General features: G+C 36.4%; 1 protein-coding gene across 1 annotated transcript in view; it reads left to right on the top strand.

Annotated features, from left to right (window-relative positions):
* The window catches only part of NGEF (neuronal guanine nucleotide exchange factor), a 53,242-nt gene that overhangs the window by 21,959 nt on the left and 15,932 nt on the right, over positions 1-15,351 (top strand). Inside the window, exons 5-7 of the mRNA XM_070945427.1 lie at positions 2,566-2,840; positions 11,681-11,841; positions 13,285-13,437. Coding sequence (XP_070801528.1) covers positions 2,566-2,840; positions 11,681-11,841; positions 13,285-13,437 — 589 coding nt within the window. The remainder of the gene's footprint in view (positions 1-2,565; positions 2,841-11,680; positions 11,842-13,284; positions 13,438-15,351) is intronic.

Here is a 15,351-nt window from a genome sequence, read left to right as displayed (position 1 = left end):
TAACAATATTACAATATTTCAAATCCTAGTAGAAAAGAAATGAAATAAAAGGAAATACAGAGATAGAAAAGATCAACTTCTGATTGATAAAATTGTTTTGGAGCATCGCAAAAGGCAAAAAACCAATTTACATATAGTCTGGATTCATTATAAAAACACTGTTTGATTAATTACCACATAGTTGGACCATCAAATGTTTGAAAACAGGTGGTGTCAGTAAAAACATTAGAATATTTATAGAAAAAATAATGAAGCAATGGAAGACAGAATTGGTGGCTGAAAATGAAAAATGTGAGCTTATCAACAATAGGAGAAGCATCTTCCATGTGACTCATTATCACCCTTCTTATTTATCATTGCTATGATCCCAATTTCAGTTATTTTGAAGGAAAAAAAATCTTGGCCATTAAACAACAAAAATAAATAAATAAAATAAAATAAATAAATAAAAATAATTTGCTTTATATGGACCTATAGCTTTATGAAAAATCAGAAATTGAAATTTAGTCATTGACAAATATCCTAAGAATTTTTAGCACTGATGTAGCAATGGATTTGGCCTAGAGAAATGTGTTTCAGGAAAATAAATCAAGGTAAAATCACAAACAGTAATGGATTTGAAATGTCAAATGGCCAAACCATCAGGAGCCATCAGGATGAAGCCTGTCTGGGCATTTTACAGTTGGATAACATGAAGCATGAATCAGTTAAAATGTGATAAATAACATTTTAGACATCCAAAGATAATTGGTAAAGACAAAATTGATGGAAACATCATCAAAGCCATCAATACCTAGGACATATTTTTGATATTATACACTGCTGGAATTATTAACTGGACACAAACTGAACTGAACAAACAGTTCGGACGAAAAAACAAGAAAACTAGTGACTATTTATTATGCATTACAACTTCATAGTAATATTGTTAGATTATACCTGCTTTGCAGAAATGGAGGCAAAGATTTACTTCAAGTCAAAATACAGTCAAAGAAGAACAGCATGCATTGGCTGATTATTTAAAGATAAAAGCTGAATATTGAAATAATATAATAAAGAACAGAATGCTGGCAAGAAAAAGCATTACATGGTCAATTTCGACAAAAGATTGAGTGAAACGTGGATAAAGATAACACCTGGTAAGTGGAACATTAAAAAAGAAGAAACAGAAGACTTGATTTTGGTTGTTCAAGAGCAAGTTATTCAAAATAATTGAATCAAAGCCAGAATTGAAAAATCATCAAATTATTCAAAGTGCAGATTGTCCAAAGAAGCAGAAGAAATAGCAGTTCATATACTCAGCTTGTGCAAGATCTCAACTGATTATAAATAACAACAAACACAGTCAGCAAAATGATTCACTGGAACATCTGTAAAAATTACCATGTGCCAGTAAAGGAAAATTGGTGGCAACATATAGTTGAAAAAGTAGTCAAGTTAAAATACCATGTGATTTCTGAATACAAACTGATAAACTCTTGGCCTATAACACACCAGATTTAACTGTGGTAGAAAAGAAGAAAGTGCAGGTAATCAATAGAATAGTTCTATTCTACTATCAAAAGATAGCAGAATAGAAAATAAGAATTGGAGAAGATCACAAAGTATTAAGATTGGGACAATTGAAGTTGAAAGATTATGGCATAAAGTGGCTTTGAGGTTCCAGTGTTTATCAGTACACTGGGTATTATACCAAAAAATCTTGGATGACGCTTAGAAAATTTGAAAATAGACAAAATTTCCCTCTTGTCAATTACAAAAGGCCATACTGCCTGGATTTGCACATATACAACACTAATATATTGCGCTATTCTAGGTTTTTGGGAAGAACTCAATGTGTATGAAGACCAACACCAACTAAGAACTGGCAGCTTTGGTGTATATAATAATTATTTATTAGATTTATATGCCACCTGACTGCCAATGACTCTGGGCAGTTTACAAATTGTTAAAAACATTTAAAAACAAGAAACAATTTAAAAAACATAAAAACAACAGAAAAAAAAGGAAAAGAAATGGCAGAAAAAACAAATCCAAGAGAGAATAAAGAAAAAGGTTTATCTGTTACTCCCAGTTAAATATGGCTTCACCCATCCCCAAACACACACATTTCAGAGAGTAGGTAAATGATTTTCTTGCTGGTAGGTGAAATTGTTGGGGGAAAGAAGGAAAAGGGAAATTTACAAAGAGGAAACCAGTGTTCATGCTCTGAAACTTATCTCACATTAAATTGCCTCGTTCAGTGCCCAGTTTCATAATTGAGACATATTAAAGGCTGACCATGAGTGTATCAATATAAACTCTGAGGCAGTTTCCTCCAGTCTCAGGGATGAAGGAAGAGCAAATTGATATGGCCATGAGCCTATAGTCTCAGTCCATAGAAGCACTCAGCAGTACACTGCCCTACAATTATCTCAAGTTATATTGGTTTTTTTATATGGTGCCTACAATTTGGTTATTTCTACTTCTGGATTTGTCTCATGAGGGAAAATTCTGAAACATCTTCATTTCACAGGCAATATGGGGTTAATTCAGTAACAGTCTATGCATTCTCTGACTTTCTAGGTCTGTTATATCAAGAATATCGGGATAAATCCACACGTCATGAGATTGAAACCAGGCGGCTGCAGGATTCCCAGACAGATACTGAAGAAGGCTCAACTACTGAAGAGTCACCAACAGAAACTGAAACTGCAAATGTGTTAGAAAACAAAACTGTCCCCCAGATTAACTTGCTCAGGAATTCTACCTCAAGGTTCAATTTATGGCAAGATCTTCCAGAAATCAGAAGCAGTGGTGTTCTGAATATTCTCCAGCCAGATGAAATCAAGCTTCAAGAGGTAATATCAACATTACTAGAATGTTTACTTCTTTATGTAATTTTGAACTAATTTCATTTTTTTCCCTTAAAATATATATATATTAAAGAACATTCTGATCCTGCTCAGCCTTGGCTCTAGCTGTTCCATCAGGAGTGAGCTGCTAGTGAATAAGTAACATCAATGTGTAGAGGTCATAGTCCAGGCTCAGGTTGTTTTTAAAAGAGAAAAATCTGCTAATTAAAGAAGGATTTACTGGGATGGATTGACAAATTCAACAGTAGACGTCATTGAAGGTCAATCACCCCAAAGCATTTTAAAACCTTGAATGTTACATTGTTGATGATCTTTTAACTAAAATATATAACGTATTACTAAAATGCTGATCCATTGACACAACGTACCTTCCTATTTTGCAAAGAAGTTTTAGAAAAACCCAGGGAATTGCAAAAATCAGAGCCTGAGTAGTTTGATAAAAACTAACATTAGGATTTATTTATTTATAAAAATAATAAAGCTGGGAGAAACAAAAAAACAAACACTTTAGGAATTATTGATTCCAGTACAGCAGGGTTCCAAAACCCCAGCCTGTGGCCCACTACCGCATTGTGGCCTATTTGTAACTGGGCTGCATGAGCAGCAGGCCAATGCGCTTGTACACGCACATGCAGCTCGACTTGTACAAGTCCAGCTACATACACAGTCCGGTTTCCTCACACACACACCCCAAGCCAGACTGCCAAGCTGCAAAGGTTGGGGACTACTGAGTAGAGAAATTAAGAGACACCAGTGTTAGAAAACCATCTCTAGAAGTTGAATATAATATTATACATTCTAAAATCATATATTGTGGATTTTTCAATCATTGTTCTTTCTTAGCATGATCTTTTTATTTTCTTGCACAAATGCATTCATAGTTTAGTGTAGCAAAGTCTTGGAATATGATTATTGGGCTCTGAATTGCACATCATGAGAATCTGTACCATCGTGATTAATACATACCAGCACATTTTTATCCTTTAAAAACGCTAAAAATTGTTCATTATTTCTGGATATTGAATTTAGGTCACTCTTACGTAATTTTTAAAATTATGTTATGATTGAGAATAGACTTGTTATAGCTTTAATTTATTGCGGAAGCCAAGATCTCTGTTATAAATAGAATTTTATTCCATATTAGATACCCCACTCTTGCTGATTTATGTATAATGTGTAAGATTTAACTATTCATTTCCCACTGCCCATAAAATTAATCCCAGATAGCCTTCTTTCAAAAGGCATAAAGACAGAGTGAGCTTTTTAGTATCAAGTCCACCTGATTTTAGTGGACCTTATTGCCAGTCATATTGTCAATTTCACCATAATCTTCAAATCAACTACACATCAATGACATCTCAGAGTTATGCTGATTTAATAACTTCTAAAGTTAGTTGAAGAGCTGTAGGAATAATGAGAAGCCCTCAGTCAGTACTGGCTCTGTCCTTCAGTACAGGTAGTCCTTGACTTAAAACAGTTTATCTAGTGATTATTTGAAGTTACAGTGACACTGGAAAAAGTGACATGATTGTTTTTCACATGTACAACCATTGCAGATCCCCATGGTCACATGATCAAACTTCAGATGCTTGGCAACTGACTCATTTATGACAGGGTTGTCCCAGGGTTGTGTAATCACTTTTTGCAACCTTCTGACAAGCAAAGTCAATGGAGAAGCCAGATTCACTTAACCACAGTGTTACTGTAATAACAATTGCAGTGATTCATTTAACAACTGTGGCAAGAAAGGTCATAAAATGGGGCAAAACTTACTTAACAAATATTTCACTTTGCAACAGAAATTTTGGCCTCAATTGTGATCGTAAACTGAGGACTTTCCATACTTGGCTTTATATTTTCCATTAAATGTAATATTCTGGTTAGCAATGTTCAGCTAGTTCAAGTTCAGAATCTGGGAGATATGAAAAACATTTGTTGTGCTTGCACAAAAGAGTCAGTTCCAAATATTTTTGCAAGTGGTTTGCTATTGCCTTCTGCCTAGAGCTCAGAGAGATTGACTGGCCTAAATTCATCCAGTGGTCTCTAAGAAAGGAGTAAAACTCACGGTCTCCTGCTTTCTCCCCTGCACAAACTGTCTTGCATTAAAAAATGAAGCATGCTACTTTTTTTTTTATAATCACAGAGTGTGACCAGGTCTGAGCAAAAATATAATTTAATTTACATAGCTTGTGCCTAATGCTTAGGAATGGTTTGCCCTATTGCAGTTTCTTTCCATTTGCGAATAGTGTTCAAATATTGCATGCCATTCTGAAATTAAAGTTAAACTAATATAAGTAAAGAAAAGTGTATATCAAGATCAAATCTTGCAAAAAGACTGGATAATATATATAAAAACAGCAAAGATATTATAGAAAATACAAGGATGTTGTTTTCATTAGTATTCCCCATTATATGCGTTATTCCAGCCTTCGTCAGATAAGATGTGACTAAACAGGGACAATGATACCTTTACACATCCATCATTTGAAGGCATGGGAAACCTTATCTGTGTTGTTGCAAAGACAATTTATGAATGTGCCACAAAGTCATCAAGATTGGGATTTGAAGAACTCTATTCTCTTTAAATAATAACTCTACATAATCTACCAAATAAAAACGGGGAAGATTATGGCAATTCTGAAATGAGTCAGGAGAGACTATTTTAATACAGAGCATAGAACTGTGATTATATGCTCAGGGAACAATGAGAAACAAACCTTGAGAGTTAGCTTTACTGCAGTGGCAGCTAAAATGTAGTGGTGGAAGCTTTCTCAGAGGATATCAGTGAGAAGGAATTAAATTGTCTTCTGGACATTTCCTAGACTTGCTAGACTGGGAATGATGGGAAGGGCCCTAGGCCTTGCTTAGAAGCATGATAGGTGGAGATCTGTGTTTGCTTTGCCCAGGATAGTCTCTTAACCATTACCGGAAAGTCTTTGTTGTTGTTGTTTTTACAAGAAAGACACAGGTATAAATAGTAGTTTGTAATACCATATAGAAACACATTGGGTGGTAGCGTCTAAGAAAAAGAACCACCTAACTATCTTTAATTATGAATCTGAACGGGAGCCGCCAGCGATTCAAGACAAGCAGGATGGGACTTTTTCTTTATTGCCCTCAATCAGATCCCATCACTGTTTCTTCCCTATGATCCAGACTGTCCTGGACTCCTTACAAGAACCTGCACATATGCAGCGGTTTCAATATTTGCTCTGCTTTAATCCTACTTTTTGTTGTTGCTTTTTCTGCTCTTGTCTTAATTTATCTCTACAAATATGGGGACATATGTGATAGATGTTAGTTTCCAGTCAAGCTGTAATCAGTGATTTGCAATACATATTTTCTCTTTTTGTTGTTTTTAATCCGGCACTGAGAGACAGGAAGTGAGAAATGGGGTGAGAAGGTTTTTTTCCCCTTCATTAAAGTTCCACTTTGTCTTATTTTAAGTGCTATGAACGATTTGATATAACAAGCAAAATGTAGGCTTGAAGATCTGCTTTGGAGTGATTGAATTAATCAAGAACCCCACCCCATACAAATGGTCTTCAGTTTAGGGCCATTCCTCCAGCAACTGTTCAAAGGCATGGGTGCTGAAAAAATGGACAGGGGACCAGCCCTCAAAGTTCCAGGCATCAGAGCATTCCTGAAGTCACACGATTGCAATCCGGGTGCCAGTGTGCCTGGCTTGCAACTCCAGTGTTGCAGATAGCCATGGCCATGTGATCACCATTTGCAACCTTCCCTGCCCCCTTCCCACAATCAAATTCAGTGGGGAAGCTGGCAGGGAAAGTTGCAAGTCACCCCAATAAATTGCTCCTATTTTTATTTTCTCCCACAGCATCTCCCTGTTGATACATAACCTCTGCTGGCTCTTTCCTGGCCTCCTATAATTCTCACATATGATTTGTGCCAGCCTCTCCTGGCCTCCTATGACTTCTGTATAGCATATCTCAGTCATCTCAGACACTCTCTTGGCCTCTCCCCACCACTGGTATCACTGCATCACCCCCAAGTTCCATACCTGTAACTTTACACCTCTTCCTAATTAAAAAATTCATATGTCTTGAGTTATGATGGCTAACAGGACTGCCTGGGATTGCTGTCAGTAAGTGATGTGGTCATGTGATGTTGCCCTTTACAGCTGCATTGGTTAGCAATGGCAATCCTGGTCCCAATTGCTGTTATAACTCAAGGACTACCTGTACATCATTTTTGCACCTGTATTTTAAAGTTACTTGACTCTTTCTTGCCTGGTGTTTTCCTTGGGTCCACGTACATGTAAGCACTGTTTCCAGTAAGGTGGGGATCAGCCCTTATTTAATTCATTTAATTCCAAAAGAAGTCACAAGTGAAAAGAAAGCAGTTGGAAAGTATATTCTGTTTCTATCATGGAAGAAGAAATTGCTTAGAAAACTAATATGTTCCTTTGAAATTATGCCAGGGTTTATTGGTATCACATAAATAGACAAATGCCTGTTAAAATACTATCTGAAAATTGCATATATATATATATATATATTTGCTTTTTAAGGACTTGCCAAACAGGTTGGGCATAAGACTAGAGTGGGTGGCATAGAAATATGACAAATAAATAAATAAATAAATAAATAAATAAATAAATAAATAAGAGGAAATTATGACTTGAAATTAGGCTAACTGCCAGTGACAATAAGTGCACACTGTAGCAGGTTGAATTATTTTAGATCAACATAAGTAAGGTGAGAAACATTATTGAATAATGATAAAAATGACTATATCACTGATGGATACTAATTTAATTATCTAGACATCTGTTGAGCATCAAGTACAAAAAAAACATGAATCACCAGGACATCCTTGCGCTAAACAGGAGTGATTTAATGATGCAAAAAATAGGAAGACATGCTCAAAGAGATGTTACTTAGGTTCTTGTACCATGCTGACAAGGAGGAAATGACCAAGAATGTGACTATAATGGAGATGGTTTGAAAAGCCACCTAACAATTACATGAATTTACAATTTAATTACTAGCATGTGAAAATATTTTTGCAATGATTCCAACCAATTACATTTAAATTTCTTATCAGTATTCTGCCCTAGGGACCATGCCAGGAGGGTATATTTAATCCTCTTCTGAAAATCTGAATAGATTTTATTAAATCTTACTTAAGAATATACCTGTCATACTCTGACCTCATATATTGGCTTTTTATCCTAGTGTTAATCTTTACTTCAAGGGAGGTGATGGATTTCTTTTACCTCACTGGAATATTTTTAGAGGCATATATACTGCTAACATTGGAATTAAAAGTTCTACAGTTTGTTTCATAACTATGCAATTATGTAAGAAGCTAGTTTATATAACATGTTACCCATAGTTAACCATGATTTTAAAAAAATATATATTTTAATGGTTTGGGTTTGCATAAGATGCTATGCAATACTCCTAAATCATATGATTAAGTTCACACATTTACCAACATTAAAAGGTGGTTAGTTTGTGGTTCAGTGCAGCTGATGACTGTTAACATTTTTACATGCTAAATGTTGTTCTGAGTGGCTTACAAAACTCCACATGTGATATATAAAATTCTATAATAATTTATAATTCTAGAGTAGCCTCTAGACAAGATGAGCAACACACATATCTAATAAATAATACTAAAACAAAAAAAATTGTGATGTGCTTGGTACTCTTTGACCTTGTTGGTTTTCTTGCAGATGTTTTGTTACCAAACTAGGTAACATCATCAGTGCACTAAACTTAAAAATCACAATCATGACTGAAATTTTTAGGGTAAATTGATAATTGCAATTTAAAATCTTTTTGAAATATTGTTAAGTTTTGTGCCAGTTTTGGCATTCCAACATTTTTTCAATGTGTGGTTATACATAGTGCATTTCTCAACTACAGAATATAATGATGACAAGTGTCATATAGGCAATTATATTTAGCTGTTTGACACTGTCATTGAATGTTAACAAAGATTTTGAGTTGCTTTCTGTGTGATTGGAGGGGAAAGAGGGAATGCATCCCTGTTGCCATAGAAACTAGGCCATTATTTCTTGCCTTGCCATCCTGTACTGGTAGTTTCATTGCTGGGAGCAAGACTTCTGTTTTGATTCAGTTCTAGTTATTGACTATTTACAATAGAATGCAGATGTATCTTCATGTTTGGATATGCAACCCATGAGCAGCAGTGCATTGTAAATAAATAACTTTTCCTTTCAACATGTAACTATATGCAACCTTTATCTGAATCAAGTAGGATTATTTATGTGTACTAAGACAGTGTAATATAATAACTACATCTAAAAAAGATTATATGAAAATATGAGTATGTGCACATGAGGCTGCTGAGCGAGCTTATTCATTGCCAAGAGGTGAGAAATCATCAGTACACTGATGATGCCCAACTATGCATCTCGGCCCCTGTAAATTAAGCAATACTGTGAATGTCTTATCCAGGTATCTGGAGGCTCTGAGGATCTGGAAGAGAAGAACCTACTTAAGCTTTAATTCTGATAAAACTAAGTGGCTCTGGGTTTGGGGCCTTACTGTCATGCCTAGGAAGGCCTTTGTACAGCTTCAGCTCATGCCCCAGTCACCCTAGAATGGGACTATTGTAACTACTGCATGAGGCTGTCCTTGAAGAGTATTCAGAAACTTCTGCTGGTGCAGAATGCAGTATGCAGACAGTTATGTGTGCTGCTAGGGCAGCATATATAAACCTCTGCTCTGTTCTGTGATTTGCAGAACAGTTTGCTTTTCAGTTCAATTCAAGGAGCTGGTTTTCACTTTTAAAGACCTTCATGGCACGGAACTGGGTGGGAACCACCTCTCTCCAATTATATTAACCCATCCTATTAGGCAGAAAGGGCATGCTGCTGACACCATCAGCCAAGAACCTATGTTTGATGGGTCCAAAGCAATAGGCCTTCTGTGCTGTGGTACCTGCCTTAGGGAACATCCCTCCTTTTCCAACATTAAATTAGCTCTATCTCTTTTGATGTTCTGGAAGTCCCTCAAGACTTGGTTTTACCATCAGGCCTGGAGGTCCTAGGGAACTAGATATTTGTTTACATGGTTCCACTATTCCACTTTCTCTGTTTAGGGTTTGTATCGGGGTGGATTCTATTTACCTTTACTACTGGTTCACAGTGGGGCCATGCGTGTGTGCTCATTTCCCTCACACGCGCGTGCGCTCTTCTGTGCATGCGCAGAAGCGTTTTGCTGATACCAGGGTCGGTGGGCGGAGCCTCCCACCGGTTTTACTACCGGTTCTATAGAACCTGTGTGAACCGGGGGCAACCCACCACTGGTTTGTATATATATTTATTTTTAATTATGTCCATTTCTAATGTTGATTTTTCTATTTTAAATGTTATTTTTATGCATGTATTATTTTTCTTGACCATTATACACACCCCAAAGTCACTTCTCATGAGATGTGAATTTGATAGATGATAGATAGATAGATAGATAGATAGATAGATAGATAGATAGATAGATAGATAGATGTAACTGTCCAGCTATATTGGGAAAATATGATTCCCATCAATGTATAACTAACACAATGAGGTAATTAAATAAAGGGGAATGTTTTAATGGTATTCAGAAAGGGAGAAAGCCTCATGTTTCAGTTCAGTACCAATTATTTAGGATGGTTGTGCTGGAGTAAATCAAGACACCTTCCATTCTTGCTATCCATTTCAGAATTTTACTTAAATGTATTTGAAGTGTTAAAGAAATGTGACGTATATATTTAAATAATTTTCTGAAAAGGGTAGCTTGGTGAAACTTCCCCAATTATGACCAATCTTCTTTGCTTTGTCTCTCAGATGTTTTGCTGCTTCATTTTGTCTATTCTGTTATGAAACAGAATCCCCATACTAGGTAATTAAGGAACTATTTGCTTTATGTGAATCCATGATAATTAAAAGCTGGCAATAATGCTGAAATGGAATGTTTATCTTCAGTCTGTTTCATACAGCTTCTTTTCATAAGCTGTGTTTTTTTCACTGTTACAACACTGTTGTCACTCCCCTTTCCCTTTCAATTAAAACCCATGTAATTCTCATCAATTCACACAGTGACATTTTTTTCTATTTAAAGTGTGATGAAAAACACTAAACAATGGAAGCTTTGCATCCTAAGACTATAATATCTGATTTAGAAAATATTTTCAGGTTGTAAGAAAAAATCCATTGCTCTTTTATATCTACAGACTTTGATTCAACTGCTTAAAAGTTCCCAACAAGATGTTCTGTTTCATAGATGAACGGCTATTGAAGTCTATGGGACTGGCTATAAGTGTAGATAGCAATAGCACTTAGACTTATATACTGCTTCAAGTGCTTTACAGCCCTCTCTAAGCCATTTACAGAGTCAGCATATTGCCCCCAACAATCTGGGTCCTCATTTACCGACTTTGGAAGGATGGAAAGCTGAGTCAACCTTGAGCATCATGAGATTTGGACTGCCAAATTGCAGGCAGTCAGCAGAAGCAGACTGCAGTACTATACTCTAACCACTGCACCACCGCGGTGCATGCCAATCACTGGACCAGAATAGCAGTCTTTAGAATCTACATATTTATTCCAGTGTGCATAAACCATCCTAGCAAGCTCTCATTTTGTCAGCCATTATATGGGCTTTTTATATATGTATTTTCCATTACTTTATATTCTTCTGAAGCAGCTGACATGGTAGTAAATCAAATATACTGTATATTCAGAGATTGGTTAAATTTCACCCTGTCCCTCTGATAAAACTAAGTTAATTAACAATAATGGAGGGTACGGAACCATGATTTCATAATATAGTTTTGGAATTCTCCTACAGGCTATGTTTGAACTGGTCACTTCAGAAGCCTCATACTACAAAAGTTTGAATTTATTGATATGTCATTTCATGGAAAATGATCGACTGAAAAAGATTTTGCATCCCTCAGAGGCTCACATCCTCTTCTCCAATGTTCTGGATGTCATGGCAGTCAGTGAACGGTAAATCCTTAAATTATTGTTATCATGGGTAGAAACTTCCTCATCTTCTCTGAAAGGGACAGATGGTGATCATTAATAGCGTTAGTAAAATGTACAGTATTGTTCAAAATTGCCTCTCTGAAATGGTAAGATTGCTAAATCTTATATCTTTTGCATCAGAAGCAGCCATTTAAATAAAAACTGCATCAGACGAGTCCACTTTCTTGCTGCTATAGGAAAGTGTGAACTTAGTAGGTTGTGGAAATTATGGATGTCACCATGACAGTTGGAACCTCACTGCTTATTTCCACAGTCCTGCTCCTTTTTGAACTCCTCCTGCAGGCACTGTCAGAGGGGCAATGTGTTTAAGAATAGCCCTGTTTATCCCATATATTATCTCTAGAATTAAACACAGTGTGTCTTTTCAGTTGAACATTGTGGAAAAACAATGTCGGGTTAGATAGGTCTCTCATTTGTCAAGGGTTAGATTCATATGACATAAATAATTCCAGAGTAGCAATGTTTCAGAATGAATTCGAACTATTAAATTTTCTGGCTTTCTCTCTATGTATTTACCAGATTTTTACTGCAGTCGTTATGTGAATACCAGTCATAATGTACATTAGTTAATTCCTGCACACACGCACACACACACACACACACACACACACACACACGCACACACACACACACGCACACACATATATATAATAGGATTATATTACTCCTCATTATACAGCTACAACTCTTCCTGGGAATCAGAGATCTAGCCATGGGTATGTGGTCATGTATGTATGCTATTCTCCCTACCCATGAAATGAGGGCAAAAATCTTTAATTTACAGAGAATAGTGTCAAGAATAGTTCATTAATTAAAAAAACAAAAACAATCTTTCACTAAATTCCTGTCACCTTATTTTTCCACAATCTGTCTAGGGGTTAGTTTGTCTCAGCTTGAAAATTGTACCATCAGTATATATTGCTCACATTTTGTAATAAGTTACTTAAACTTATTTATCTGATAAAGTGAAAATGACTAGATAGTCATGTGTTAGTTTGCACTGAATAATATTTTTTTAAAATAATGAACTTTCAAATCAGTGGTGGGATTCAGCCAGTTCGCACCACTTCAGGAGAACTGGTTGTTAACTTTCTGAGCAGTTTGGAACACTGGTTGTTGGAAGAAATCATTAGGGCAGAGAACCAGTTGTTAAATTACTTGAATCCCACCACTGTTTCAAATATAATACTCACATGGCTCAGATGTGGTATAAAACAAGCAAGGCAAATAAAAATGAAAATATTTTAGAGTCTATGTTTTACAACTTTCTATGCTTCTTGCTGGAAAGAATTGAAGCAAAACACAAACTGAAGATTCTATTGCAATCCTTGCTTTCTCTCTTTGTTGACTGTATGTTTCTTTTTTATATTTATTTGAATGATTAATTTTTGATTTCTCGTTTAGATTTCTCTTAGATCTTGAGAAACGAGTAGAAGAGAACATTGTAATCTCTGATGTCTGCGACATCGTCCATCAGCATTCTGTTAGCTACTTCTCAGTATATGTCACTTATGTGTCGAACCAGACCTACCAGGAAAGAGCATACAAGCAACTTCTGTGAGTGTAATTTCTCAAGCATGGCTTTGCTAATGAAACAATTTAACTCCAGCACAGCAAAAGGATAACCTTCAGGATCTTAATAGTTAGCTCACAGGGGGAATTTATTTTCCTCAGGTTTTAGGAACTCATGTCTGTATTCAATGTATAATTAAGTTAAACAATACAGCCAAAAGACGAACAGAGGTAGATGCAAGCATTTCGTATTGACTCATCAGTACCAATATTACAATAACATGGTTAAAATCAACCTCAAATATAAGATCTAGCAAGAGCATTAATTAAACCTATAATGTATGCAGGAAAACAACCAATGGCAAGCCTTATGCCCAGTGGTGGGTTGCCCCCGGTTCACACCGGTTATATAGAACCGGTAGTAAAACTGGCAGGAAGCTCCGACCACCGAGCCCGATGTCATCAAAATCCTTCTGCGCATGCGCAGAAGAGCGCGCAAGCGAAGCGAGTGTGCACGGCCCCGTTGCGAACCGGTAATAAAGGTAAGTAGAACCCACCCCTGCTTATGCCCATGGGAGGCGTAGATTGACATAAAGGCGTTTCTGCACACACAACAGGGGCTAGATAGTAAGTGTCTCACAATAGCCGAAGAAGGCATTTTATGGCCATGATTTGCTGTTGTTGTTGGATTACTCAAGGCTGTTTGGACCCATTTCAGAATATGCTCCTTTATTCTGAAAGCCAAACACCTATCAGTTCTGCCGATGTAATTGTCTCCGCAATTACAAACAAATAATTAAGTGCTAAACATGTGATTCATTTCATACCAGAATAAAAGACAAAAAGACATGTACCTGGTCAGAAAGAGGAATATTACCTTTGGGCGTTGTTCTGTCCCTCAGTCTCCATGGCACAATTTTTATAACAGATAATTAAAGGCAGGTGGGGGGAGGGGAGTGCATCTCCTTGCCCTCCTTTAATTTTGGCAGGATATCTTTTCTTCATACCTACAGTATTGATGGAAGGACAGAATCTCTTTTAAGCGGTGCGCCCATAAAATTACAAGATCCTTTTCATTGTGAGCCTTTTTGTGACTTGATAACACATCTGATTTTACTAGGTTAATGAAGATTGGTTCAGAATGTTGGAACAGACCAAAGACTAGATAACTCTAGTCTTTTAGAAAAAAATCTTCTTTATAGTAAGAAGTGAACTAACAATTGTGAGCACATACATAAAAATAACAATAAAAATACAGCTTGTAGGTTCCCTAATAATTACAGTACCTTGCTATCCTTGAACCAAGATGTATCCTGATAAGGGCAGGAACATTTTTACCAAAGTCATTTAAGAAAATCATATCAGAATCATATCAAATATCAGAATCATATTTACAGTTAACATTTACAGTTAAAAATTGAATTACTCATTGTGATTCATGCTAAAGTCCTCTGTACCAAATATATTCAGTAAAGATGGTTTTGTATTTCAGAAATTAAGTAAATTGAGTTCCAGAGGAGGGTTAATAAATTGTGGCCACTCAAAATTTTGCCTGCTTCCAGGACAGTGCTTCATGGCCTAGGGAGACAGAGGGGCAGAACAACCTGCTCTCCTTCCTCAACACCATTTGTGCAGCCCAAGGTCTGCGGGGACCCAGCAGGGTGGGATGGGGGGAAGATAGGTGAGGGGTCCTTATGGGTTGGTCATTAGGGACGGTGAATTGCCAAGTGCCTGAATTTTGTTAAGATATTTGTGTGGGTGCTGCAGCAGCTACAACTTCAGGCAGGGGTTGTTAAGTCCTTTCATTCAGCCCCATTGCAATTTTGAATGGTCTTAAGTTGAGGACTATCTATACAAGCAAACATCTGTTACTGCCATTCTGACTAAAATTTATTCCTGTGATTCAAGGTTAAATTGCTCCTTAACAAGTATTTAATAGTAGGGAACAGTATTAGAGAA

This window comes from Pituophis catenifer, unplaced genomic scaffold (genome assembly GCF_029215685.1).
Source record: "Pituophis catenifer annectens isolate HBS135680 unplaced genomic scaffold, rPitCat1.0.hap2 SCAF_6, whole genome shotgun sequence".
Taxonomy (NCBI): domain Eukaryota; kingdom Metazoa; phylum Chordata; class Lepidosauria; order Squamata; family Colubridae; genus Pituophis; species Pituophis catenifer.
This window is presented reverse-complemented; position numbering and strand designations above follow the sequence as displayed.